The sequence below is a fragment of the Physella acuta genome, unplaced genomic scaffold (genome assembly GCF_028476545.2).
Source record: "Physella acuta isolate Inbredline_101_S28 unplaced genomic scaffold, ASM2847654v3 ptg000204l, whole genome shotgun sequence".
NCBI lineage: Eukaryota > Metazoa > Mollusca > Gastropoda > Physidae > Physella > Physella acuta.
The window spans coordinates 736,747-763,368 of NW_026731723.1; the positions used below are offsets into that span (position 1 = coordinate 736,747).

At 43.6% G+C, this 26,622-nt stretch overlaps 1 protein-coding gene across 1 annotated transcript; it reads left to right on the forward strand.

The window, feature by feature from the left end:
• Positions 1–26,622, forward strand: LOC131937249 (protocadherin Fat 4). Its single transcript, XM_059294525.1, has 21 exons — positions 1–115; positions 548–680; positions 2,155–2,286; positions 2,887–3,071; positions 3,444–3,573; positions 3,932–4,147; positions 4,799–4,939; positions 5,128–5,285; positions 5,514–5,622; positions 5,881–6,020; positions 9,312–9,396; positions 10,977–11,093; positions 12,401–12,507; positions 14,621–14,812; positions 17,344–20,744; positions 21,454–21,663; positions 23,803–23,913; positions 24,139–24,238; positions 24,423–24,652; positions 24,839–24,873; positions 25,239–26,622. The coding sequence occupies exons 2-21, from the start codon at positions 617–619 to the stop codon at positions 25,985–25,987; spliced, it is 6,612 nt and encodes a 2,203-aa protein (XP_059150508.1). The 5' UTR covers positions 1–115; positions 548–616; the 3' UTR covers positions 25,988–26,622.

A 26,622-nucleotide genomic window follows, 5' to 3' on the forward strand; every position in this document is an offset into this window, starting at 1 on the left:
AAAGGTGTGAGATAGCAGCAGTGTGACAGGAACCACTACAGGGACCAGTCAGTGTGTTGTTGTTTCTTTAAAGAAAAAATATTTTATTGTTGATTCAACTTTCGTTCTGCTTGTGGTAAGTTTTGGCCAACTAGTGGATGTGGCCAATGTTTCTTGTGGCCAGTATTGGATGTGGCCCATGTTTCTTATGGCCAGTATTGGATGTGGCCCATGTTTCTTATGGCCAGTATTGGATGTGGCAGATGTTTCTTGTGGCCAGTATTGGATGTGGCCGATGTTTCTTGTGGCCAGTATTGGATGTGGCCGATGTTTCTTGTGGCCAGTATTGGATGCGGCCGATGTTTCTTGTGACCAGTATTGGATGTGGCCGATGTTTCTTGTGGCCAGTATTGGATGTGGCCGATGTTTCTTGTGGCCAGTATTGGATGTGGCCACGACGTGTCCATTGTGTACTACTATGACACCTCTCAGTATGTAGGAGCATTGATTTATCAAATCTCCCACATGTGCTAAACCAGAAACGACTAATTTTTCTGTTATATTTCAGTAACGCCATGTTTGCTAGACAAGAATAAATTTCTCGAGACAACTTAGTTGAGATAAAACGTTCCTCAACATGGAGAAGGGACTGCAAGGGGTTTTGTTTCTTGCCACAACTTTGTTCTTTTTATCACCTGCAAGTAAGTCTCCAATGTCATTGTACACACCACCTCCGACCTCAGATTAATCTCCCACAGGTACGAAAGGGAACTTTTACTTTTGTACCAAGAAAGCCTACCTGTTAAAAATACCTATTACACATAATATCTTACTGTTTGATGTAAAACAGTTTTTGTGGCGTCACATGTACAATACCTATTACACATAATATCTTACTGTTTGATGTAAAACAGTTTTTGTGGCGTCACATGTACAATACCTATTACACATAATATCTTACTGTTTGATGTAAAACAGTTTTTGTGGCGTCACATGTACAATACCTATTACACATAATATCTTACTGTTTGATGTAAAACAGTTTTTGTGGCGTCACATGTACAATACCTATTACACATAATATCTTACTGTTTGATGTAAAACAGTTTTTGTGGCGTCACATGTACAATACCTATTACACATAATATCTTACTGTTTGATGTAAAACAGTTTTTGTGGCGTCACATGTACAATACCTATTACACATAATATCTTACTGTTTGATGTAAAACAGTTTTTGTGACGTCACATGTACATTACCTATTACACATAATATCTTACTCTTTGATGTACCTATTACACATAATATCTTACTGTTTGATGTAAAACAGTTTTTGTGGCGTCACATGTACAATACCTATTACACATAATATCTTACTCTTTGATGTACCTATTACACATAATATCTTACTGTTTGCTGTAAAACAGTTTTTGTGGCGTCACATGTACAATACAGTGAGCATGGAAAAAGTCACAGAAAAAAAAATCACTACAATTTTTAAACAAATATTTCGATTTATTTTGATTAACCGATGTATAAACTAGTTTACAATAATCATCCGATTTTCATCTTCCCAATAAGTAAAAATTCAAATAAGATAATTGACAATACCGCCTATATTTTCGTTAAATATCTGGTACAAGAATTAATTATCAAAGAAATGAAAGCACAGAATTGTGTTTCGTGTGTTGTTAGTCTCAGGCCTTTCCTCGGTCGGCCTGGTCCGCCCACTTTTTGTGTTATTGACGGCCTTTGTACCGTGTCGGTCTGTTGTTTTGATACTAATTATGTCTTCTTCCCATGTTGCGCGAAATTCAAGTGAGTAGCCAATTAAAAACATGATGAGATATGTAGATGTATAAATATAACCTGCGTACTTCAGATTCAACATTTTTACGTGGTTTATAAATATATTCACACAAAATACAACATAGGCACACATTGACGCAGATATCAAATGTTGATATTAAATTTAAAATAATCGTCTGTTCATGTCTACTTTCTGAATACTTAAAACAAATAAATGTATTAACTGATTCCATGTTAACACACGTTTGTTTCTTTCATTTCCTGTGACTTATTTACTGTGACATTTTTTCTGTGAATTTTTCTTTGATTTCCTGTGACATTTTACCGTACAAGTTTACGACACAATGTTTCTACTGTGTCTCTAGGCGGCTTGACCTTGACCTTGACCTCTCTGTCAACCGCCATCCAGATAGCAGAGAACTTGACCGTGGGCAGCCTCGTTTACAACGGGACATGGTTCTACGACGGGTCATCCACGCTGGTCTTTAACATTGGATGTAAGTAACATCAGATGTGTGGATGTAAGTAACATCAGATGTGTGGATGTAAGTAACATCAGATGTGTGGATGTAAGTAACATCAGATGTGTGGATGTAAGTAACATAATATTTGTTCATGTAAGTAAGTCGACTGCTGACATCTCAATGACAGGCCAGTTGACATCCCAATGACAGACCATTTGACATCCAAATGACAGGCCATTTGACATCCCAATGACAGGCCATTTGACATCCCAATGACAGGCCAGTTGAAATCCCAAATGACAGGCCAGTTGAAATCCCAAATGACAGGCCAGTTGAAATCCCAAATGACAGGCCAGTTGACATCCCAATGACAGGCCAGTTGACATCCCAAATGACAGGCCAGTTGAAATCCCAAATGACAGGCCAGTTGACATCCCAATGACAGGCCAGTTGAAATCCCAAATGACAGGCCAGTTGACATCCCAATGACAGGCCAGTTGAAATCCCAAATGACAGGCCAGTTGAAATCCCAAATGACAGGCCAGTTGAAATCCCAAATGACAGGCCAGTTGACATCCCAAATGACAGGCTAGTTGACATCCCAATGACAGGCCAGTTGACATGTGTCCCCAGTTGGCAACCAGGAGCGGCGGTTCTCTGCGGACGCCTCCAGTTTTCTCATCTACCTGGGCTACGCCCTCGACTACGAGACGACCAAAAGTTACGAGCTCTGGCCGAGGGTGACGGAGGTCGCGACTGGACTCGTCGACTCCAAACTGTTGGTGGTCAACATCACTGACGTCAACGACAACAAACCGGTAGGTGGAGATAACTTTAGGGACGTTGTGTAGCAAAACGTCCCATGTCACAAATGTCATGTTATCGTCTGTCACCAAATGTCATGTTGTCACATGTCACAAAATGTCAAATTGTCACATGTCACCAAATGTCACGTTGTCCCATGTCACAAAATGTCAAGGTATCGTCTGTCACAAAATGTCATGTTGTCACATGTCACCAAATGTCATGTTGTCACATGTCACCAAATGTCATGTTGTCCCATGTCACCAAATGTCATGTTGTCCCATGTCACCAAATGTCATGTTGTCACATGTCACCAAATGTCATGTTGTCACACGTCACCAAATGTCATGTTGTCCCATGTCACAAATGTCATGCTGCACCAACAGACGTGCAGCCACTACAACTACCTGGGTCAGCTTAGCGAGGACGCGGCTGTGGGGACCAGCTTCACCAAACTCTCCTGTACCGACGTGGACACTGGCTTAGGCGGGGTGGTCGAGTACAGCGTCGTTAGCGGTAAGCTGGTCACATGGACGGTCAGACATGGACGGTCAGACATGGACGGTCAGATATGGTCGGTCAGACATGGACGGTCAGACGTGGACGGTCAGACATGGACGGTCAGACATGGACGGTCAGACATGGACGGTCAGACATGGACGGTCAGACATGGACGGTCAGACATGGACGGTCATCCATGGACGGTCAGACATGGACGGTCAGACATGGACGGTCATCCATGGACGGTCAGACATGGACGGTCAGATGTAGACGGTCATACATGGACGGTCAGACATGGACGATCTGACATGGTCGGTCAGATAGTGGACGGTCAGACGGTCAGATAACGACGGTTAGAAATTGCCGTTCCCAGGTGACACAGCTTACATCAATGTGAGCCTGACCACCGGAACAGCTTACATCGTCCAAGGTCTGAACTACGAGAGCAGCCTGACCAGCCTGCAGGTGGTGGTCCAGGTGTCCGACAAGGGCAGCCCCAGGCTATCGATCAACGTCACGGTGCTGCTCAGTGTCAAGGACGTGGATGACAACATACCGCAGTTTATACCCTCGGGGGTGTACTCTACATGTAAGTGTCATGGTGTCATTACATACAGTATGTAAGTGTATTGGTGTCATTACATAATGTAGGTAAGTGTCGTGGTGTCATTACATACTGTATGTAAGTGTATTGGTGTCATTACATAATGTAGGTAAGTATCGTGATGTCATTACATACTGTATGTAAGTGTCGTCATGCCATCACAACTGCATGTTAACTTTATGGTGTCCTTACATAGGCCTACTGCGTAAAAGCATCATGGTGTAATTGCATAATACATTTTAAACTTCAAAATGACAATAAATTACATGTAAGTTAAGTATGTCAGAGTGGAAGGGCGGAGATTTGCTGTTGCCCTATACTCCACAGGGAGTAATGAGGATTAAGTAAATAACTATGTCGTTACATTTAGCTTACATATTACATGTAAGTATCATGCTGTCTTTAAAAGCTGCTTTGAAGTTTCTTGATTTATTTATTTACTGAAAGTATTCGATGTCATACTTTGAAGGGGAAACTACTCAATTAATAATTTTATCAAAACATCCTAGCCTGATTGTATCCCCTTATAGGAATAGGCATTTCTAATCTCTACATGAGAAAAATCTCGTCTATTAGGCTAATTAAGTAGATCTACTTCCTGTCATGTGACTGACCTCCCGTGACCTTTGCTTACAGCTGTATTAGAGAACACGCCCGTGGGGTCAAGCGTGTTGATTCTGTCAGCAAATGACCTTGACGCTGTGGGGTCAGCCAACTCACGAGTTGTGTACGGCATCAGCTGCTCACCTGCTGTTCTTATGGTGGACAGGTACACAGGTAGGTTTATGTTCATAGGTAGGTTTGTTAGCTACACAGGTAGGTTTATGTTTACAGATAGATTTGTTAGCTACACAGGTAGGTTTATGTTCAGAGGTAGGTTTGTTAGTCACCCCGACTTGACCCAACAAAAACCCCGACCTTGACCCAACAAAAAACCCGACCTTGACCCTTTCGTCATGTTTCAGGTCAAGTTTTCACCGTGACCCAGCTGGACTACGAGACGAACCCTGAGATCAGGTGCACGGCCACGGCTTACTCGTCCGACAAGACGACCAACACCAGCACCGCCACCGTCACGATAACCGTCATTGACGTCAACGACAGGATGCCGCTGTTTAACCAGGTCAGCCGAGCTAAACAACTCATTGACCTTGTTCTACCATCAAGGTCACGGAGATCAGGGGGTGAGGGGAAGACAGGGTGGGGGGTTGGGATGGGGGTCTAAACGTTTAGTGTAACTAGGTCACTATACTGGACAGTATTTGCTAGATGGACCTACCACAGGACACTGACCTCTACAGTGACGTGTCCTAGCAGGACCTCTACAATGTCCACACGTTTGTTGTTGTAGAGCCACTACCAGGGAAGCGTCATAGAGAACGCCACCGTGGGGACAGCAGTGACCGCCGTGTCGGCCAAGGACCCAGACGGCGGGACGGTCACCTACAGCATCGTGGACAGTGAGTACCTTGTCACGTGACCATTGTTAAAATCATTGAACACTTTTAGGCTAGCCACTCATCTAATCAAATAGGTCACACTTTTGCCAAACGGAAATTATTTACGCTTTTCAAAAGTTATTGTCTGATGGTCCAAGTATTTCCTTAGCCGTACATCTGTTTTACACCAAGTGTCAACTTGATTTCTTATTTCTCACCAATATTTCAGCGATATTTCACAGGGTCAACTTGAGTTGATATTTCTCACCAATATTTCAGCGAAATTTGACATAGGTTCCACATCTGGAGTGATCACGCTTAAAGATGTTGTGGATTATGAAACAGCCACGTCACACCTGCTCACAGTGACAGCAACAGACAATGGAACACCTGCACAGACTAACACTGTCTTTGTCCAGGTGAGGTGTTGTTGTCCACGTGAGGTGTTGTCCAGGTGAGGTGTTGTTGTCCAGGTGAGGTGTTGTTGTCCAGGTGAGGTGTTGTTGTCCAGGTGAGGTGTTGTTGTCCAGGTGAGGTGTTGTTGTCCAGGTGAGGTGTTGTTGTCCAGGTGAGGTGTTGTTGTCCAGGTGAGGTGTTGTTGTCCAGGTGAGGTGTTGTTGTCCAGGTGAGGTGTTGTCCAGGTGAGGTGTTGTTGCCCAGGTGAGGTGTTGTTGTCCAGGTGAGGTGTTGTTGTCCAGGTGAGGTGTTGTTGTCCAGGTGAGGTGTTGTTGTCCAGGTGAGGTGTTGTTGTCCAGGTGAGGTGCTGTTGCCCAGGTGAGGTGTTGTTGTCCAGGTGAGGTGTTGTTGTCCAGGTGAGGTGTTGTCCAGGTGAGGTGTTGTTGTCTAGGTGAGGTGTTGTTGTCTAGGTGAGGTGTTGTTGTCCAGGTGAGGTGTTGTCCAGGTGAGGTTTTGTTGTCCAGGTGAGGTGTTGTCCAGGTGAGGTGTTGTCCAGGTGAGGTGTTGTCCAGGTGAGGTGTTGTCCAGGTGAGGTGTTGTTGTCCAGGTGAGGTGTTGTTGTCCAGGTGAAGTGTTGTTGTCCAGGTGAGGTGTTGTCTAGGTGAGGTGTTGTTGCCCAGGTGAGGTGTTGTTGTCCAGGTGAGGTGTTGTTGTCCAGGTGAAGTGTTGTTGTCCAGGTGAGGTGTTGTCCAGGTGAGGTGTTGTCCAGGTGAGGTGTTGTTGTCCAGGTGAGGTGTTGTTGTCCAGGTGAAGTGTTGTTGTCCAGGTGAGGTGTTGTCTAGGTGAGGTGTTGTTGCCCAGTTGAGGTGTTGTTGTCCAGGTGAGGTGTTGTTGTCCAGGTGAGGTGTTGTTGCCCAGGTGAGATGTTGTTGTCCAGGTGAGGTGTTGTTGTCCAGGTGAGGTGTTGTTGTCCAGGTGAGGTGTTGTTGTCCAGGTGAGGTGTTGTTGTCCATGTGAAGTGCTGTTGTCCAGGTGAGGTGTTGTTGTCCAGGTGAGGTGTTGTTATCCAGGTGAGGTGTTGTCCAGGTGAGGTGTTGTTGTCCAGGTGAGGTGTTGTACAGGTGAGGTGTTGTCCAGGTGAGGTGTTGTCCAGGTGAGGTGTTGTCCAGGTGAGGTGTTGTCCAGGTGAGGTGTTGTCCAGGTGAGGTGTTGTTGTCCAGGTGAGGTGTTGTCCAGTTGAGGTGTTGTTGTCCAGGTGAGGTGTTGTCCAGGTGAGGTGTTGTTGTCCAGGTGAGGTGTTGTCCAGGTGAGGTGTTGTCCAGGTGAGGTGTTGTTGTCCAGGTGAGGTGTTGTTGTCCAGGTGAGGTGTTGTCTAGGTGAGGTGTTGTCTAGGTGAGGTGTTGTTGTCCAGGTGAGGTGTTGTTGTCCAGGTGAGGTGTTGTTGTCCAGGTGAGGTGTTGTTGTCCAGGTGAGGTGCTGTTGCCCAGGTGAGGTGTTGTTGTCCAGGTGAGGTGTTGTTGTCCAGGTGAGGTGTTGTCCAGGTGAGGTGTTGTTGTCTAGGTGAGGTGTTGTTGTCCAGGTGAGGTGTTGTCCAGGTGAGGTTTTATTGTCCAGGTGAGGTGTTGTCCAGGTGAGGTGTTGTCCAGGTGAGGTGTTGTCCAGGTGAGGTGTTGTTGTCCAGGTGAGGTGTTGTTGTCCAGGTGAGGTGTTGTTGCTCAGGTGAGGTGTTGTTGTCCAGGTGAGGTGTTGTTGTCCAGGTGAGGTTTTGTTGCCCAGGTGAGATGTTGTTGTCCAGGTGAGGTGTTGTTGCCCAGGTGAGGTGTTGTTGTCCAGGTGAGGTGTTGTTGTCCAGGTGAGGTGTTGTTGTCCATGTGAAGTGCTGATGTCCAGGTGAGGTGTTGTTGTCCAGGTGAGGTGTTATTGTCCAGGTGAGGTGTTGTCCAGGTGAGGTGTTGTTGTCCAGGTGAGGTGTTGTACAGGTGAGGTGTTGTCCAGGTGAGGTGTTGTCCAGGTGAGGTGTTGTCCAGGTGAGGTGTTGTCCAGGTGAGGTGTTGTCCAGGTGAGGTGTTGTCCAGGTGAGGTGTTGTCCAGGTGAGGTGTTGTCCAGGTGAGGTGTTGTTGTCCAGGTGAGGTGTTGTCCAGTTGAGGTGTTGTTGTCCAGGTGAGGTGTTGTCCAGGTGAGGTGTTGTTGTCCAGGTGAGGTGTTGCCCAGGTGAGGTGTTGTTGTCCAGGTGAGGTGTTGTTGTCCAGGTGAGGTGTTGTTGTCCAGGTGAGGTGTTGTTGTCCATGTGAAGTGCTAGTCCAGGTGAGGTGTTGTTGTCCAGGTGAGGTGTTGTCCAGGTGAGGTGTTGTCCAGGTGAGGTGTTGTTGTCCAGGTGAGGTGTTGTTGACCAGGTGAGGTGTTGCTGTCTAGGTGAGGTGTTGTCCAGGTGAGGTGTTGTTGTCCAGGTGAGGTGTTGTCCAGGTGAGGTGTTGTCCAGGTGAGGTGTTGTTGTCCAGGTGAGGTGTTGTTGTCCAGGTGAGGTGTTGTTGCCCAGGTGAGGTGTTGTTGTCCAGGGGAGGTGTTGTTGTCCAGGTGAGGTGTTGTCCAGGTGAGGTGTTGTTTTCCAGGTGAGGTGTTGTTGTCCAGGTGAGGTGTTGTTGTCCAGGTGAGGTGTTGTCCAGGTGAGGTGTTGTTCAGGTGAGGTGTTGTTGTCCAGGTGAGGTGTTGTACAGGTGAGGTGTTGTTGTCCAGGTGAAGTGTTGTTGTCCAGGTGAGGTGTTGTTGTCCAGGTGAGGTGTTGTCCAGGTGAGGTGTTGTCCAGGTGAGGTGTTGTCCAGGTGAGGTGTTGTTGTCCAGGTGGGGTGTTGTTGTACAGGTGAGGTGCTGTTGTCCAGGTGAGGTGTTGTTGTCCAGGTGAGGTGTTGTTGTCCAGGTGAGGTGTTGTTGTCCAGGTGAGGTGTTGTTGTCCAGGTGAGGTGTTGTCTAGGTGAGGTGTTGTTGTCCAGGTGAGGTGTTGTTGCCCAGGTGAGGTGTTGTTGTCCAGGTGAGGTGTTGTTGTCCAGGTGAGGTGTTGTTGTCTAGGTGAGGTGTTGTTGTCCAGGTGAGGTGTTGTTGCCCAGAATAGAATACCTTTGTCCAGGTGAGGTGTTGATTCCCAGGTGAAGTGTTGTTTGTCCAGGTGAGATAGAATATTCTCCTGAGAACTGGCCTTTTAAAGTCAAACAACCAACTGACCAGTGGAAGATGACCAGACAAGAGACAATGAAAAACCTAACAACAGCTTGTATTTCTCCACTCAACAGGTAACAGTTTCTATTTCTCTACTCAACAGGTAACAGTTACACCAGTGAACGAATTCGACCCTGTATTCACCCCACCAAGTTACACACTCTCTGTAGCAGAAGACCAAGTTCCAGGTAACATCTGCCACCATCATCTAACATCTGCCACCATCATCTAACGTCTGCCACCATCATCTAACATCTGCCACCATCATCTAACATCGGCCACCATCATCTAACATCTGCCCCATCATCTAACAACTGCCCCTTTCATCTAACATCTGCCACCATTATCTGTAACAAAAAGCTTCGGATGTAGGACACGTGACTCGTTAAAACAATCCTGATAAGTTTCCAGCTTACTAAAACAATTCTAAGGCAACAATGTTTAAAAAATGTGTAAAAAACAACGTTTTAATAACAAGCTTTTATGTAATAATGCACTACAAGTGGAAAATAAATAATTATCTTTTAATATATAATAATACACTACTATTTAAATAACTATAAAGAAAAGCGTGGGTCACTTTATAATCTATTGGATACCTTTACTAATATTTAGGAAGAGACCCCCGCTTTTCTCTATAGTAATTTAAATAGTCGTGTATCCTAATATATAATAGACCATGTGCGCACTTCTCTCTCTCTCTCTCTCTGTCTGTCCGCAAAATATTTTCGCCGGATATCACGTCAGAATCGGCAGCGATATATGGATACCTTTATACGGACTTTTGTTGAAAATAATATGTCAGATGTTTTAAATGTATAACCACAATTTTATTTAAAGAAGAAAAATAAAAAATAAAGGCTTATTCGAATGTAGAGAAACAGTTTTAATTATGCAAAAGGAAAAGCGTTTATAGTTGTGAAAAAGAATGCATAAAACAGTGACGTCACTAATGTTTATACATTAACTAATGACGTCATCTGCCGTGTTTAGAATGAAAAGAAGTGAACTATTTCATTCAAATTTGATTTAGATCTACGTACGCTATAAAATGTATACACAATACAATATCCCGAGTTGCCATCCCCCGTAGTATTATATAAGAATATTCGAGAAAGTTTAGGGGAGATCACTCCCGGTTTATTTCATTTACAATTTAGTTGAGTGACTAAAAACCATTGCGCAATTAATGAACATGCTAACGCGAGTATAATAGTGCGAATAGTTGGATAAGATAGCCTACTAATTTGGACACAATTTTAATTAATTAGGCATCCAATTAAGTCACATTTAATGTCAGATTGCGTTGTCTTCATGTCTTCACGTGCCAACTAAGAACCGAATCTGTCAGTTAGAAGTGCCCGAAATTTCGCTCGAGCATTTCACTCTATGACGACAGACGCGGCAGACTGACGACAAACTGACGACAGACTGGACGAGGAAGCAAGTTAAATAAAAGCTTGTAAAATGCTTATTTCTTACTTAAAATGAATTTTATATGAAAGAATGGGTTTGTATTAGCAAACCCGAACTGACCTGGCGCATGATTTGGTATTAAGTGGCACTGACCACAGGACACGTAAAGATTGACCTGTTGTGACACTGACCACAGGACAAGTGTAGGATGACCTGTCGAGAGACTGACCACAGGACACGTAAAGATTGACCTGTTGTGACACTGACCACAGGACAAGTGTAGATTGACCTGTCGAGAGACTGACCACAGGACAAGTGTAGAATGACCTGTTGATTGACCTTTGTGTTTCAGGTACATCTGTGTACACGATCACAGCATCAGACCAAGATGCTGGACTTGATGGCGCCATAGGGTACAGTCTGGTGACCAGCACCACACCTACACCTTTCATGATAGACGCAGGGACAGGTAGGTGTGGGGTGGGTGTATGTGAGGGGCCGGTGTATGTGTGGGGTGGGTGGGTGTATGTGTGGGGTGGGTGTATGTGAGGGGCCGGTGTATGTGTGGGGTTGGTGTATGTCTCGGGGTGGGTGTATGTGTGGGGGTGGGTGTATGTGTGGGGTGGGTGTATGTGTGGAGTGGGTGTATGTGTGGGGTGGGTGTATGTGTGGGGTGGGTGTATGTGTGGGGTGGGTGTATGTGTGGGGTGGGTGTATGTGTGGGGTGGGTGTATGTATGGAGTGAGTGAATGTGTTGGGTGGGTGTATGTGTGGGGTGGGTGGGTGTATGTGTGGGGTGGGTGTATGTGTGGGGTGGGTGTATGTGTGGGGTGGGTGTATGTGTGGGGTGGGTGTATGTGTGGGGTGGGTGTATGTGTTGGGTGGGTGTATGTGTGGGGTGGGTGTATGTGTGGGGTGGGTGTATGTGTGGGGTGGGTGTATGTGTGGGGTGGGTGTATGTATGGAGTGAGTGAATGTGTTGGGTGGGTGTATGTGTGGGGTGGGTGTATGTGTGGGGTGGGTGTATGTGTGGGGTGGGTGTATGTGTGGGGTGGGTGTATATGTGGGGTGGGTGTATGTGTGGGGTGTGTGTAGGTGTGGAGTGAGTGAATGTGTTAAGTGGTTGTATGTGTGGGTGTATGTGAGGGGCCAGTGTATGTGTGTGGTGGGTGGGTGTATGTGTGGGGTGGGTGTATGTGTGGAGTGAGTGAATGTGTTGGGTGGGTGTATGTGTGGGGTGGGTGTATGTGTGGGGTGGGTGTATGTGTGGGGGAGAAGTTTGTGTGCGGAGATGATTGCATGAACATTTTCATTTAATTTAAGTAACAATTTAAGTTTTATTTTTAGCAGTAATACGGATCTACCCAGTTTAGGGTTATGACGTTTTGTGTTGATGGTTATGATGTGTTGTTTGTTGATGGTTGTGTCGTTTTGTTTGTTGATGGTTGTGACGTGTTGTTTGTTGATGGTTGTGACGTGTTGTTTGTTGATGGTTGTGTCGTTTTGTTTGTTGATGGTTGTGTCGTTTTGTTTGTTGATAGTTGTGACGTGTTGTTTGTTGATGGTTGTGTCGTTTTGTTTGTTGATGGTTGTGTCGTTTTGTTTGTTGATGGTTATGAAGTGTTTTTTGTTGATAGTTATGACGTGATGTTTTTTGATGGTGTTGATGTGTTGTTTGTTGATGGTTATGAAGTGTTGTTTGTTGATAGTTATGACGTGTTGTTTGATGATGGTTATGATGTGTTGTTTGTTGATGGTTATGACGTGTTGTTCCAGGCATCCTGAGAGTGGCCTACGCCCCCTTAGACTTTGAGAAGACAAAAAGTTACACATTCACCATCGTAGCCAAGGACAACTCCACCACAGCGCCTAAGTCTGCTAATGTAATGTGTTTATTGTGTCTGGAGATGTGTGTAATAGTTTAGGGAAAACATTGGGGGTGTGTTCATGTGTAGTGAATATATTGGGGGGGGGGTGTAATAGTTTAGGGAAAACATTGGGGTGTGTACATCTTTAGGGAATACATTGGGGGGGGGTGTATTTGTTTAGGGAGTACATTGGGGGTGTGTACATCTTTAGGGAATACATTGCTCACTCTTACGTCACTAGAGCCTCCATGTAATGCTAAACCATGGTTGACCAACTAGGCTATCGTTAAATGTTTGCTGAAGACATTTGTAACCAACTGAAAACATTGGCGACCAGCGTTACTTACTGTTACTTTAGCAATATTAAATACACTCTAAAATTTATTAAAAATGTTTTTAAAAAGGGTAATAGGGAATATATAAATGAAGTCACACTTTTATTTTAAAATTCCCCTATCCCTCCCCCCCTTCCCCTTTCTGTCCATCGTCACACCACCACAAACAGATCTTAAACTGACATCAAACTTGAACCCCCCCCCCCATTATAATTTCATTTTTTTAACTTCCTAAATTGTGTGTAGCTTGGGACACACCCAACTATCTCAGACACACCCAACTATTTCGGACACACCCAACTATTTCGGACACACCCAACTATTTCGGACACACCCAACTATTTCGGACACACCCAACTATTTCGGGATGAAGCATGAGTTTGGTCTAGTCACATTTCGTTTTTCATTTTAAAGTTGATTTTTATTTTGATATCAGCTTCTTGACTGGCTCATAAAATACACTAGACCAGGGGCGTAGCGAGGGGGGGGGGGGGCGGGGGGTGCGGACCGCACCGGGTGTCACCATTTAGGGGGGTGACACCAAGGCAAAAAATAGCAAAATATATAAAGAAAAACTTGAGGGGGGGGGGTGTGCAAATCGAAAGTTTGAGGGGGGGGGGGATGCAAATCGAAAACTTGAGGGAGGGTGCAAATCAAAAGTTTGAGGGGGGTGCAAATCGAAAACTTGTAAGTTTGTCCCCGGGAAGGGTCGCTACGCCTCTAGGGGGTGACACCATTAAGTGCCGCACCGGATGACACCCGACCTCGCTACGCCACTGCACTAGACCACCCGTTATCCTTAGATAACTGTAGGTTTCGGGGTCATTCATTGAATTGCGGGCAGCCAGATACATGTTTAGAGAAAATATATTAAGTTATTTTACTTAGCCTCCATAAAAAATGTAAAATCAAGACAAATATTATTTTGAATTAAAATCTATCCCATTTTAACAAATACCATTGTTAAGAAACAAAGATTTATATTAAATATTTCAGGTCTAAAATAGTTTAATAAAGAAACTAAAAATTATTAAATGTTTTTTATACTTATTTTTCTTTTAACTTATTAATTTTGGTTTGGCCTACTTTCCCCAGACAGCTTTCCTAAATCTAGTTTATCGTTAGATCTGGATAGATTTTAAGATAGTATACTTAAATTAGAAGAACTGTCAAGTGTATCGTTGTGAAAATAAGTAAAGTATTTGTTGTGAACTTTTATAATTAAAAGGTTGTTTGTACAGCTGAACATATCAATAAATTAATTATCATCTTTCAATAAATTAATATATAACATTTTGGGAAAATGGAATATTTTTCTCTACATAAATACGTATTTTACATTTCTGCTGATAGTGCAGATGCTCTTATCAAACGTAAAAGGAAAAAAAAAATGTCTGAGTATTAGTTGCATTTAAAAATAGATAGATAAGTGCTACACCACACTTTCATACCCCTTTCCGTTACTATCAAGCACCCCACCTCCCGAAATATGACGTCATTTGCGGACGTTATTTATCTAATCATGTTGGTAATGTGGAGAATTCTAGAAACTTACCTCTTAGCAAATGTAAGCAAAAACGACAAATTTGTGGCTAAAAGTGTTGTAGTTGAACATTCAACTTCTTGTAAATTAGGTTAGAGTTTATACCTTTGGAAATTAGGCAGTTACCCTGTACATATTTAGGTAAAACGTCAGTAACTTTAGTAATTAAGAATTTAACCTCGTGTTAATTAGGTGACTAATTAAACCTTGTGTTAATTAGGTGACTGATTAAAACTTGTCCTACTCACAGGCGTCGGTTACCGTGACCATCACTGACGTCAACGACTCGCCAGTCACCTGTAACGCTGTCCCAACGGTGGTGTTCAAGTCGCCGTTCTCTAACGCGGCCAACTTGAGCCAGTTGACCTGCAATGACCCAGACTCTACAGGTGCCAGCCTCACCTATAGCTTACCTGTGGGAAACGGTGCTGGGTATTTTAAGGTAGGTTGATCTCGTCGAAAACAATTCTTCTTAGCAGATGTCCATATCCCTCCCAACCAGTATAATCGCGTACAATCAGTTGTTTCCCGTGTATGGCTTGAGTTAAAAAAAAAATACAAGTTTTTAAGGAGTTAGGCTCCGGAATAAAATCTTCAAAATTATTAAGTATTATTTATTTACTAGCAAAGCGCTGCGCTGCGCGTGGGTGGCGGTAGCACGTCCCTTGTGTATGCGTTGCATTGGTGTGGATAATCCACGATATCGTCCCCATGACAGTGAAGGAATTCCGGTTGAATTGGAGCTGCCAGTCGTGAACCGCTTCCTTCAGTTCACCCCATTTGTATTTTTTAAATGGGAAACTCATATACATAAATAATAAGTAAAGCCCAACAACACTATTGTACTAATTTAATATTTTTCAAAAATACGTAAAAACATTTTGATAACAAGCGTAACATATACACTAAAAAGTGTAAATTAAATTATTTAATTTAAATACTAGCCGTCCCGGCCAGGCCCTGCACTGGCATCTCTGAAAAAGGTATCTGTAAAGGACCATAACTTGTGTGCTTAGTAATCAGCATTTATCCGGCATTGCCCACCCTAACCACAACCAACGCAAACATAACACTAACACAAACAAACACAAACGAAAACACAAAAACAAATGCAAAGACAAACCCAACAACAAACACAAAGAAAACACAAACACTAACGCAAACAAAAAAAGAAAACGAAAACAAATCTAAACGCAAACACAAACCCAATCACAACCACAACCAAACAAAACCAAAACCAAAACCAAAACACACAAAAAAAAACCCCAACGCAAACATAACACAAACGCAAATACAAACACAAACGAAAACACAAAAACAAACGCAAACACAAACAATCACAAACACAAAGAAAACAAATCGCACCATGAAGACGTGCGGCGTAACCGCCTGATTCAACTTAGTAAACGACTATAGTACCCAACTTATTCATAGTCTTTTGAACTCACTTACGCGAACGTAGGTACCATAGCGTACACGGGAAGGCCCAGGGCGCCAAATAGCACCCTGTCGGGGTGCCGGAGGACGCCCGGATTTGATTCACTTAAAGACTATAGTAACCTTTCTTATCCATAGTCTATCGAAGTGTTTAAAACAAAATTGTGCAGCATAGCGCTCACATGATAGCCCATGGCGCCAAATCGAACCGTGCATGGGCGCCGGCGGTCGCGCCTGTTTCAATTTAGTGAACAAAATTATAATACTCCAAGCTTATCCGTAAACGGAAAGATATAAACATATAGGATTTGTAGGACCTGGCTTATTAAATGTTATTGATTTAAAAAAAAATAATTAGTAAACAGTATATTCAGTGTATAGAATAAATAAAAGGCAGTATTAAAAATACTAACGACATAGCACTTAATCAATCCCCACTAATTATGTTATTTTTTATTTATTTTTTAACATCAAAACAAAGTAATAAAAAGTAAATTCTTTCTTCCCCCGATTTAATGGTTTTTTAAAGGGAAGTAACTGTGTTTTCCAAATCAAGGGACTTTATGAGAGCTAAAGGACAAAATGCAAATACATTTCAGACACAATTTTAGAAATTTTATAAACGTTTATACACGTTTTTTAAATTTTATGTAAAGTTCATAATTGAAAATTATCATTCTAAGTATATAAAATGAAAATTGTTTTTAAAGACTTTCAATAGTAATTTTTTAACTCATAAATTTAGACCATGAGCACTATAATAATCTAACACTTAAATCCATCGAAGTATCCACGACAACATTTTACAAACAAACATACAGAATTGAACTTTATATATTAGATTTAATTGCGTATTAATTGCCCATAACATTTTGGGTTGAACTCAAATTATATAATTGCGTATCAATTGCCCATAACATTTTGAATGGAACTTAAAATAATTGATTACAAATTCAAAACTAGACGACATAAACAAGTTGTTGACCCCTAAATAAAGGGAAATTATTGATCAAAAATGCAAATACTAAAAGTGTGTAGGCGGTCTCACGTTTTAAATCACAATTCCAAATGTTTGCCTGTACATATTAATTACAATTACTGTTCTCCCGAACACATGTAATGTATGTAAGCGTTTAGTCTGTGTCTCTCTTTGTCTCTGTGTCTGCCTATTTTTGTCTGTGACTCTCTGTGTCTTTCTTTGTCTGTATCTGAGTTTCTCTATGCCTCTCTGTGTATGTGTGTCTCTATGTGTCTGAGTTTCTCCATGCCTCTATGTGTATGTGTGCCTCTATGTGTCTGAAGGTGTAGCACGTCCTACTGGAGGCGAGGGACCGCCCAGAGTTTCGCCCAGAAATTTTAGTCCGCCCCCCCCCCCCCTTCCCTCGAAAATTTCAAGTGCCAACTTGTCTGTAAGAAAAACTGGATCGGACAATGTAGACATCTACAGAGAAATCTCACGCTACTGATTAGATATTTTGTTTGTTACATTGTGTCTTAATACATGATTTTAATTAAACCTTTTTACTTTGACTCCAGATTGACTCTAAGGGGACGTTAATGCTGTCAGACGTGAGCAGACGTCCCGCGAGCACCAGATACGACTTGCAGGCACAGGTGTATGACGGCACGGACTCCACGACCGTCACCTTCACCGTGCTGTCTGAGACGGACCTGGCTTTCAGCACCTTCACCAACCCGCTCACCATTGAGGAGAACACGACCGTGGGGCTACTGACCACACTGTCGGCGTGCTGCACGTTCCCACAGCTGACCTACACCATCGTGAGCGGGAACAGCGACAACAGGGTTGGCATGGACAGCTACACTGGGAACATTTACAACAACGTCCCCTACGACAGGGAGCTGCAGGGGGTGTACAACTACGTGGTGGTGGCCACGTCCACTAGTGGTCAGTCGGCGACTGCCACACTGACCGTTAGCGTGCAGGACATCAACGACCACTGGCCAGAGTTTGATAGAAATATTTACGTCTTTAAAGTGGACGAAAGTTTGAGCGTGAATTCGGTCATAAGCCAAATCACAGCAACTGATAAGGACAGCGGGACAAATGCCCAGCTGACCTATGCCCTGACGGTTGGGACAGATTCAGCATCCTTTAGCATTGATGCGGGGACAGGTTCTCTGAGTCTGATACAAGGTTTAGATTACGAGGCTAAGACAACTTTGACGGTTGAAATCACGGCTGCAGACGGGGGTGCACCGCCAAAATCAGGAACAACAACTGTGGTGATTCAAGTACAAAACAAAGATGAATCCAATCCAACGTGGATTACCCTTCCTGGTCCTTACACCTCTACCCTAAAAGAAGACGTTGCTTTAGGGACTTTAGTATTCCAGGTCAACGCAACAGACGGAGACATGGATACCATCTTCACCTACAACATCACCAACGGCAACACCAACAACGACTTTTTCATTGACCCCGCCTCCGGTAAAGTCTTTGTCAATAAATTCCTGGACAGGGAGCGGACGCCCAGCTACACGCTGACCATTGTAGCTGTCAATCAAAACGGTCAGTCAGTCACAGGAACGTTGACCGTCAACATCCAAGACGTCAACGATAACTACCCAAAGTTTTCACAAAATGTTTACGTGTATTCCTTCGCTCATGGGTACACTGGCCCTAATATCGGGACTCTAACTGTGACTGATGCGGATGAAGGCACCAACGCTGTCGTTATTGGTAAAATCTTAAGTGGAGACACCCAGTCACAGTTTGCCCTGTCCAGTAGCCTGCAGCTGACAACAAGCCAGTCATTCGATTACTTGGGCATCAGAAGATTCACTCTGGTCGTGGAGGCTGAAGACGGAGGCTCTCCCAAGCTGACATCCACAGCTGTTGTTGTCATTAATGTCACACCAGCTTCGACAGATGCCAAGTTTAACATTACTTCAGACAGCGTGACACTTCGAGAGGACGTGCTTGTCGGCACTCAAGTTTACGACTTCAATGCCACACTGCTGGGTGCTTTAGAAGATGGAACCCTCAAGTACACAATGTCAGGTGGCGATGGAGAATTTCAAATACGGCCCAACACTGGTCAAGTTTACATTGCTTCAGCCTTAGATTATGAGAAGAAAAAAGAGTCCTATAATTTGGTAGTTGTTGCTAGTACCGTTAAAAACAGCGCCTCATGTACGCTAACCGTTACCATCACCAACATCAATGACAATACTCCCAGTTTTCCATCCAATATTGTGGGTGTGACTCAGGAAACTTTTAGTTTTTTGGTTGATGAAAATGCGACCGTAGGCTATGTCGTGGGGACGGTTTTGGCCACTGACGCTGACAAGGCCCCATACGGTCTGGCCAGTGAGACCATGACTGGAACTTCAGACTTCGTCCTTGACCCAACGACTGGGGTCATCACGGTGAAGAACAAGCTGAACTACCTGACGAAAAGTTACTACAACCTTCTGGTGACGGCCTCAGATGGCGGGACCCCAGCCAAGACAGCCAAGGCTTATGTCGTCATCAAGGTCAATGACGTCAATGACCACAGTCCAGTTTTTGTGACCACATCAAGCACGACTTTACTGGACTCCGTGCCAATAGGGTCTGAAGTCTTTAGGTTCTACGCCACTGACCTTGACACTGGAAATGCCGGAAACGTTTCTTACGTCATCAAATCGACCACAGGCCCTGGACTTTTCTCACTGGACGAGTCCACGGGTGTCTTGACAACAACAGATGTGCTGGACGCTGCCGTCACGTCATCCTACACGCTAACCATAACGGCGTCAGATCATGGTGTCCCGAGTCTAGCCACTGACCAGACGTTTACCATAACTCTGACCGCTACAAACCCCAACTACAACACCCCGATATTTTCTCTCCCAGATCCAGACACCTTCACCGTCCCCAGAACAGAACCCAAGGGAACGGTTGTCGGGACAAAGTCCGCCACAGACACTGACCACGGCATCAGCGGTCAAATCCTCTACACAATCCTCTCAGGCAACGACGACGGTTATTTCTTGATGAACGAAACTTCCGGCGAGATTCGAACCTCGACCAGCATCCTGACGGCAGCCGACTCGTACACCCTCGTGCTGAGGGCCAAAGATCGAGGAACGCCCTCGAGGTCAAGCACCGCGACCGTTACGATCAACGTCACGCCGTCCCGTACTACGAACCCTGACTCTGACTACAGCTTTACGGTGGCCGAGGATAAACCTGCAGGCAGTGAGATCGGCAGGATCAAGGTGGACAGTCCCAGGGTACCTAGTGGATATACAATATTGGCTGGCAACTTGGGAAACTCTATTGGTGTAGATCTAGACGCCACCACAAATGAAGGTCTCCTGACTGTCTCAGCACTAGACTGTGAGAAATACCCAGAATACAATCTGCTAGTAGAGGTGACCACAGACATCGGTCCGTTGACCAAAGTCGTCCAGGTCACAGTGACCGACGTCAACGACAACCCGCCAGTTTTTTCACAGACCGCTTACGTCATCAGTATCCCAGAAAACATGCCGGTTGGCTACACGGTGGAGACAATTATGTGGTCCGATGCTGACGTCACATCCGCCAACCGCAACAACAACTTGACCCTGACCCCACCTGGTGATACCTACTTTACCATAGACGCGTCCGGTCACCTGGTTATAAAGAAATCCCCTGACTATGATATTTTATCTTCAATTTCTTTCCAAGTGGACGCCACAGATTTAAACGTCAACCCTCAACCGTCCGCCTCAGTGGGCGTCAGCATTAATTTGATTGACGTCTTAGAAGAAGAAGAAACGCCCATTTCCAAGGTGACCAAGAATGCCATGATCTCCCTGGAATGTCCGTACCAGGCATCCAATGGTCACCTGGTCTACACACTGACCCCAGGAGACTTTGGCATCCCTGAATCAAACTTAGCCACAGCCGAGTACGTCACATACACCAGCACATTTCCCTTCAGGTAATGATTGGTCCGTTTAGACACGTGACACTAAATAGGAATACATTATTTGCCACTTCCTATTCTTTAAATTAAAATTAAAGTTGCTGTTAGTTTTACAAGCTTTACTTAGTTCGCAACGTCAGTTTGTTTGGTTGTGGATATATGGCAAACCTTGTAACTCAATTTTGACCCACTTCTAATGCAGCGATTTCATTCAAACTTTCCAAACACGTTCTGTATGAAAATCAATGTTTAATTTATTTAGAGAGAACATTTTAATTTAAGATTACTATATTCAAATACAAAATAAAATACCAGTTAGCAATCGCTTGTTCAGAGGGACGTCGTGGGTGAACTGTACCTTCACAGTTCGCTGATTTTACGTCGAGCGTTGAGTATGGACGAAGAAGGGGCCGTCAACTATTTTTAGTCGTTGTTGTAGTATCAACTTAATTTTGAACGACTGACGAAAAATGGAAATAAATAACATTTTGTATGCACTGAAAATGAGAAAATAGAACAACCTTCGTTAATAGACTATGCAAGTGTTCTTACGAGCGACCATGCTTTTATTAATGAAGTTTGATTTTCTTATTTTCATCGCATTCAAAGCTTCTTACTCTGATTTTTTAATGTTTCATTATTAAGATCCTTACTCTCATACTGACTGCTGCATCTCTCTATATTCCACGCGTGGACATGACTTTTGTATTCTATTATCCCCCAGTGTGTCCAGCTCGACTGGTCAGATCACAGTGACCAGCTCCTCGTCTCTAGAGAACCAGGCCAAATATTTCCACTGGGTTTTGTGTCGCTCCACCATCGGCAGCGTCACCACCTCCAAGATCTCCCTCCTGCGGATTGATACATTCGACATGACGTCACAGATGGTGGTCATCGAGTTCGCAGAGAAATATTCCGACGTCGTTAGCAATATGTGAGTTGATTAAGGCTAGAAATATTCAAACGAATAATTGCTAGTAATATAATAGTAATTTGCCTCTGAAAAAAAAACCTATCTGTAAAGCACCATGACTTGTGTGTTTATTTAACAGCGTATACCCATCATTGCCCGGGCTTATGAAATATATTACTTTTCGAATTAACCCTAATCCTAACAAACCAGAACAAAAACATAAAAACAAACGTAAACACAAAGGAAAACCCAAGTGCAAACAGAAATGCAAACACAAACCCAAACGCCAACTCAACCGAAACACAAACGCAAACACATACACAAACCCAAACAGAAACGCAAACACAAAAGCAAACGCAAACACAAACGCTAAAACAAACACAAATACAAATAGAAACGCAAACGCAAACAATAACTCAGAAAATAATGCAAAATTAAACGCGAACATTAACACAAACTTAAATGCAAACATAAACGCATAGAGCTAACAGTCTAGCTCGGGGCACTAAATCGCACCCTGCAGGGGCGCCGGTGGACCCGTCTGATACAACTTACCAAACGACTATAAAATACCAACTTGTCCATAGTGTATTGCATTCACTTAAACGAACGTAGACGCCATAGAGATGACTGGAACGTCCTGGGCGCCAGATAGAACTCTCTTGGGGCGCCGGAGCATGCCTTGGATTCGATTTAGTGAAAATTTTTAGTAACCCTTCTTATTTATAGTCTATCGCACTCTTTAACACGAACGTAGGCACCATAACGCCCACGGGATAGCCCAGGGCGCCAAATAACAATCCGCCTGATTCAATTTAGTGAACGACTATAATAACAGCTTAAATATTTTAAAAAGTAACCATAATTTTGTTGCTTACAATATTTTCTAAAAAAAAAATAATTTTTAATTCTATGTGATTACATAGGCTTTTCAAGCCTATTTACTGGTAACTTGCCGTTCAGGCCAGGCGCTGCTCTAGCTGTTTTCTTCATCACTGAGTGTACAATTTTTAAATAAATTAGCACATTGTTTCACTTTAGTGTAGTTTATTTGAGCTTTACACGCAACGTATAACCAGTGATAACGCGTGATTCTCTACTATATTATATATATATATATATATATATATATATATATATATATATATATATATATATATATATATATATATATATATATATATATATATATATACGGATGGATGGATGGATGGATGGATGGATGGATGGATGGATGGATGGATGGACGGATGGACGGATGGACGATGGACGGATGGACGGATGGACGGATGGACGGATGGACGGATGGATGGATGGATGGATGGATGGATGGATGGATGGATGGATGGATGGATGGATGGATGGATGGATGGATGGATGGATGGATGGATGGATGGATGGATGGATGGATGGATGGATGGATTTAATGGATGGGTGGATGGGTGGATGGATGGGTGGATGGGTGGATGGGTGGATGGGTGGATGGGTGGATGGGTGGATGGATGGGTGGATGGATGGGTGGATGGATGGGTGGATGGATGGATGGATGGATGGATGGATGGATGGATGGATGGATGGATGGATGGATGGATGGATGGATGGATGGATGGATGGATGGATGGATGGATGGATGGATGGATGGATGGATGGATGGATGGATGGATGGATGGATGGATGGATGGATGGATGGATGGATGGATGGATGGATGGATGGATGGATGGATGGATGGATGGATGGATGGATGGATGGATGGATGGATGGATGGATGGATGGATGGATGGATGGATGGATGGATGGATGGATGGATGGATGGATGGATGGATGGATGGATGGATGGATGGATGGATGGATGGATGGATGGATGGATGGATGGATGGATGGATGGATGGATGGATGGATGGATGGATGGATGGATGGATGGATGGATGGATGGATGGATGGATGGATGGATGGATGGATGGATGGATGGATGGAGATGGATATAGATTATATAGATAGATATAACAGATACATATATATATATATATATATATATATATATATATATATATATATATATATATATATATATATATATATATATATATGTGTGTGTGTGTGTGTGTGTGTGTTTGTAGTTTGTGTTTTAACATGTTAATAAACACGTTAAAATTTGACAGTCAAACCTTCCGGTCCCGTGCACAAGTGTTTTTCTCATCAACGCAAAGAATCGGATTTTCTAATATCATCGATACCAGTACAAGTAGTCGCAGACGTCTCTTGGCCACACAGTAAGAAACTTTCTCACAACCTCTCCATACTCTCACAAGTGCGATTAAAGTTGAATAATGTCATCTATGCGAGAGTCTTTCTGTTTTGATGTTTTTGTTTAGTTTTTTCTTTAGATTTAAAAAAAAAAATTTGAAAAAATACCGCGCGTTATTATTTCAGCCAAGAAACATGTGTCAACCCGTTAAATTTAAAACTGTTGTAACTAAACTCTACTCCGCCTTTAGGACAGCTGCCTATACCTACGTGGTGAGCGACACACAAGCAGACGACATCGCTAACGTCAACACCGCCAAATCTTTCTTGACGGACACCGCCATTCTCAAGGTAAGATCTCGCCATACCAACTGTCTAGCAACAACAACACAAACGGTCTAGCAACTACAACAACATATGGCGTGAACACACTTTTGTCAAGACAATCATCGCACTCGATCCTCCATTTTAAACGGAGGATCGAGTGCGATGATTGTCTTGTATAATGACCTGAGCATGACATTCCCCTCTGTAGGTCCTGCAGCAGTCGTCAGACGGCACACCTGTCGTCGGCCTGTCGGACCAGCAGATCTTGCAGGTGGCCACCGTCTCGCCGTACCAGGAGTCGACGTCGTCTGACGCGTCAGATTTCGTCTCGTCCACCGGCGGCATCGTCATGTTCTGTCTGCTGGGTCTGTTGCTGGTCGCGGCGCTCGTGCTGCTCGTCGTCTGCTTGTGCCACAGGAAAAAGAGATCGGACCAAGTGTGAGTAGCACCGGTACTTGTGGGGTTGCTGCCCTTTGTAGGGTACTCACTTGTGACAATTATTTTAATATTGTAATGTATTTGTTATTAAATGGCTTGCATTATATGTTTTATTTTAATGACCAAATATTGTTGGAATTCAAATATCGATAACAAGATTAATGTATTTTTAAAAAACTTCAACAGAAAATTAATCAAGCGTGAGGAAGAGAAGAGGAAAGGTGAATAAATCGATCTCTTATCATTGATAGAATGTAAAAGACTTATCATCGATCTCTTATCATTGATAGAATGTAAAATACTTATCATCGATCTCTTATCATTGATAGAATGTAAAATACTTATCTAAATTTTTAAACTGGAAATTTCTATACACTCATTGTTTGTCAAATATTCACGTTGTTGTGCATGTTCATGTTGTCTCACCTGACCACTTTGTCACATTTGTTAATGTTGTCTTAAATGTTCATGTTGTCTCACGTAATAAGGTTGTCACGTTGTCTCACCTGTTCATGTTGTCTCGCCTCATCACGTCGTCACGTTGTCTTACATGTTCTCGTTGTCACACTGTCACATCTGTTCACAGAAAAGACGATCGGGTTTTTCCGCAGTCAGGAAACCAGCACACCGGTGAACCCCGGCAAAAAAATGTCGATCGAGTCCGGACCGCCCGGATACTCTGACATTTTCGTGGTCAACTCTACTCCACCTCTCTCCGCGGCCACTGTTGTAAGTCGCAAAAAGGAAGGTCCGAGAGTGGACAAACGGCCTACAGTGGACACACACGCAAACAAGACCTCAGTGGCGAGACCTGAGCCCCCTCAAGCGGTGACACAACAGGTTGAACCATCCAAGGTGGTGACACCTGGATCAGCAACAGCCAACACAGCAACAGCCAACACAGCCAACACAGCCAACAGCGAAACAGCCGCCATGAAAGAAGGCAGAGAGTCGAGCGAGTGGGCGATGAAAGCCCGACCAAGCGAGAAGTACAGCAGGCCGACCATTCAGGAGACCAAAAACAAAATCAGCCTCATCAAGTCCAGCGCCAGGAAGCCGGGGCCAAAGGTCAGTAAAGATGGCGGCAAGAACATACATTCGACACAGAAGAACTTAGGTAGCACTTCCGGTCTGAACCAAGGTCACACTTCCGGTCTGAACCAAGGTCACACCTCAGAGGTGAAGGCTGGCACGAGCACAGACGCAGACAATGACGTCAGTGAAAGAATTAAGAATGAGCCCGATGAAGCTGACACCCCTATAGACAATGGAACAGTCGAAGAAGATGAGTCCACACAGCAGAAAAGCCATGGGGTGGAAGCTAACCTTGATTGAATGCTACTACCAAATATGTGATGATTGATTGTTGTAAACAAATATTTGATATTTGATTGTTACTACTGTTAAAGCCTAACTTAAAGCCATTATTACATAATGTTACATTGTCGGCAGACCTGTGATATTACAAAACAAGGTTTCTGATGACTATATTTTAATGAGTAGTCAGCTTGTAAATATTTGTTGAGACTGTAATTTAAATTTTATGTTTCTTAATGTTTAATATTTCTCGATAGGAGGCTGTCCTTAAATGACGTCAAACTTTTTAAACCGACTGGTTGAGGTATATGGAAGTTTAGCTTGTACCCAAATAGACAGAGTCATATGTTTTATAAAAATGTCTCCAGGCCACATAGAATGGATGTTAAAAATGTCCACTACTGACCTCTCACTGACCGGTGCCTTAGGTCTTGTTGGTGTTAATTGTTGACCTTCAGACAAGACGATTGGTCAGAGGCTAGAGTTAGTTAAATTATCACAACCCCCATACCCCACCCTCCATCCCACCATTTTAAGAAATACTCTCCACCCCCTACCCCCTCCATAAAACTGACGTCTGTAAAAGAAGCCAATCTGTAATCACATAAACGACCGGCAAATCTTGTCTGAATAAAACGAGTTCTTTTTCGTCA

What these genes read in the sequence shown, in the direction of transcription:
- LOC131937249 (XM_059294525.1), top strand. Translation starts at nt 617, where the DNA reads ATGGAGAAGGGACTGCAAGGGGTTTTGTTTCTTGCCACAACTTTGTTC. An exon ending in GGATGCCGCTGTTTAACCAG is followed by an intron (nt 5,286 to 5,513) that starts GTCAGCCGAGCT and finishes TTGTTGTTGTAG; the next exon opens with AGCCACTACCAGGGAAGCGT. An exon ending in AAAAAGAGATCGGACCAAGT is followed by an intron (nt 24,653 to 24,838) that starts GTGAGTAGCACC and finishes AAACTTCAACAG; the next exon opens with AAAATTAATCAAGCGTGAGG.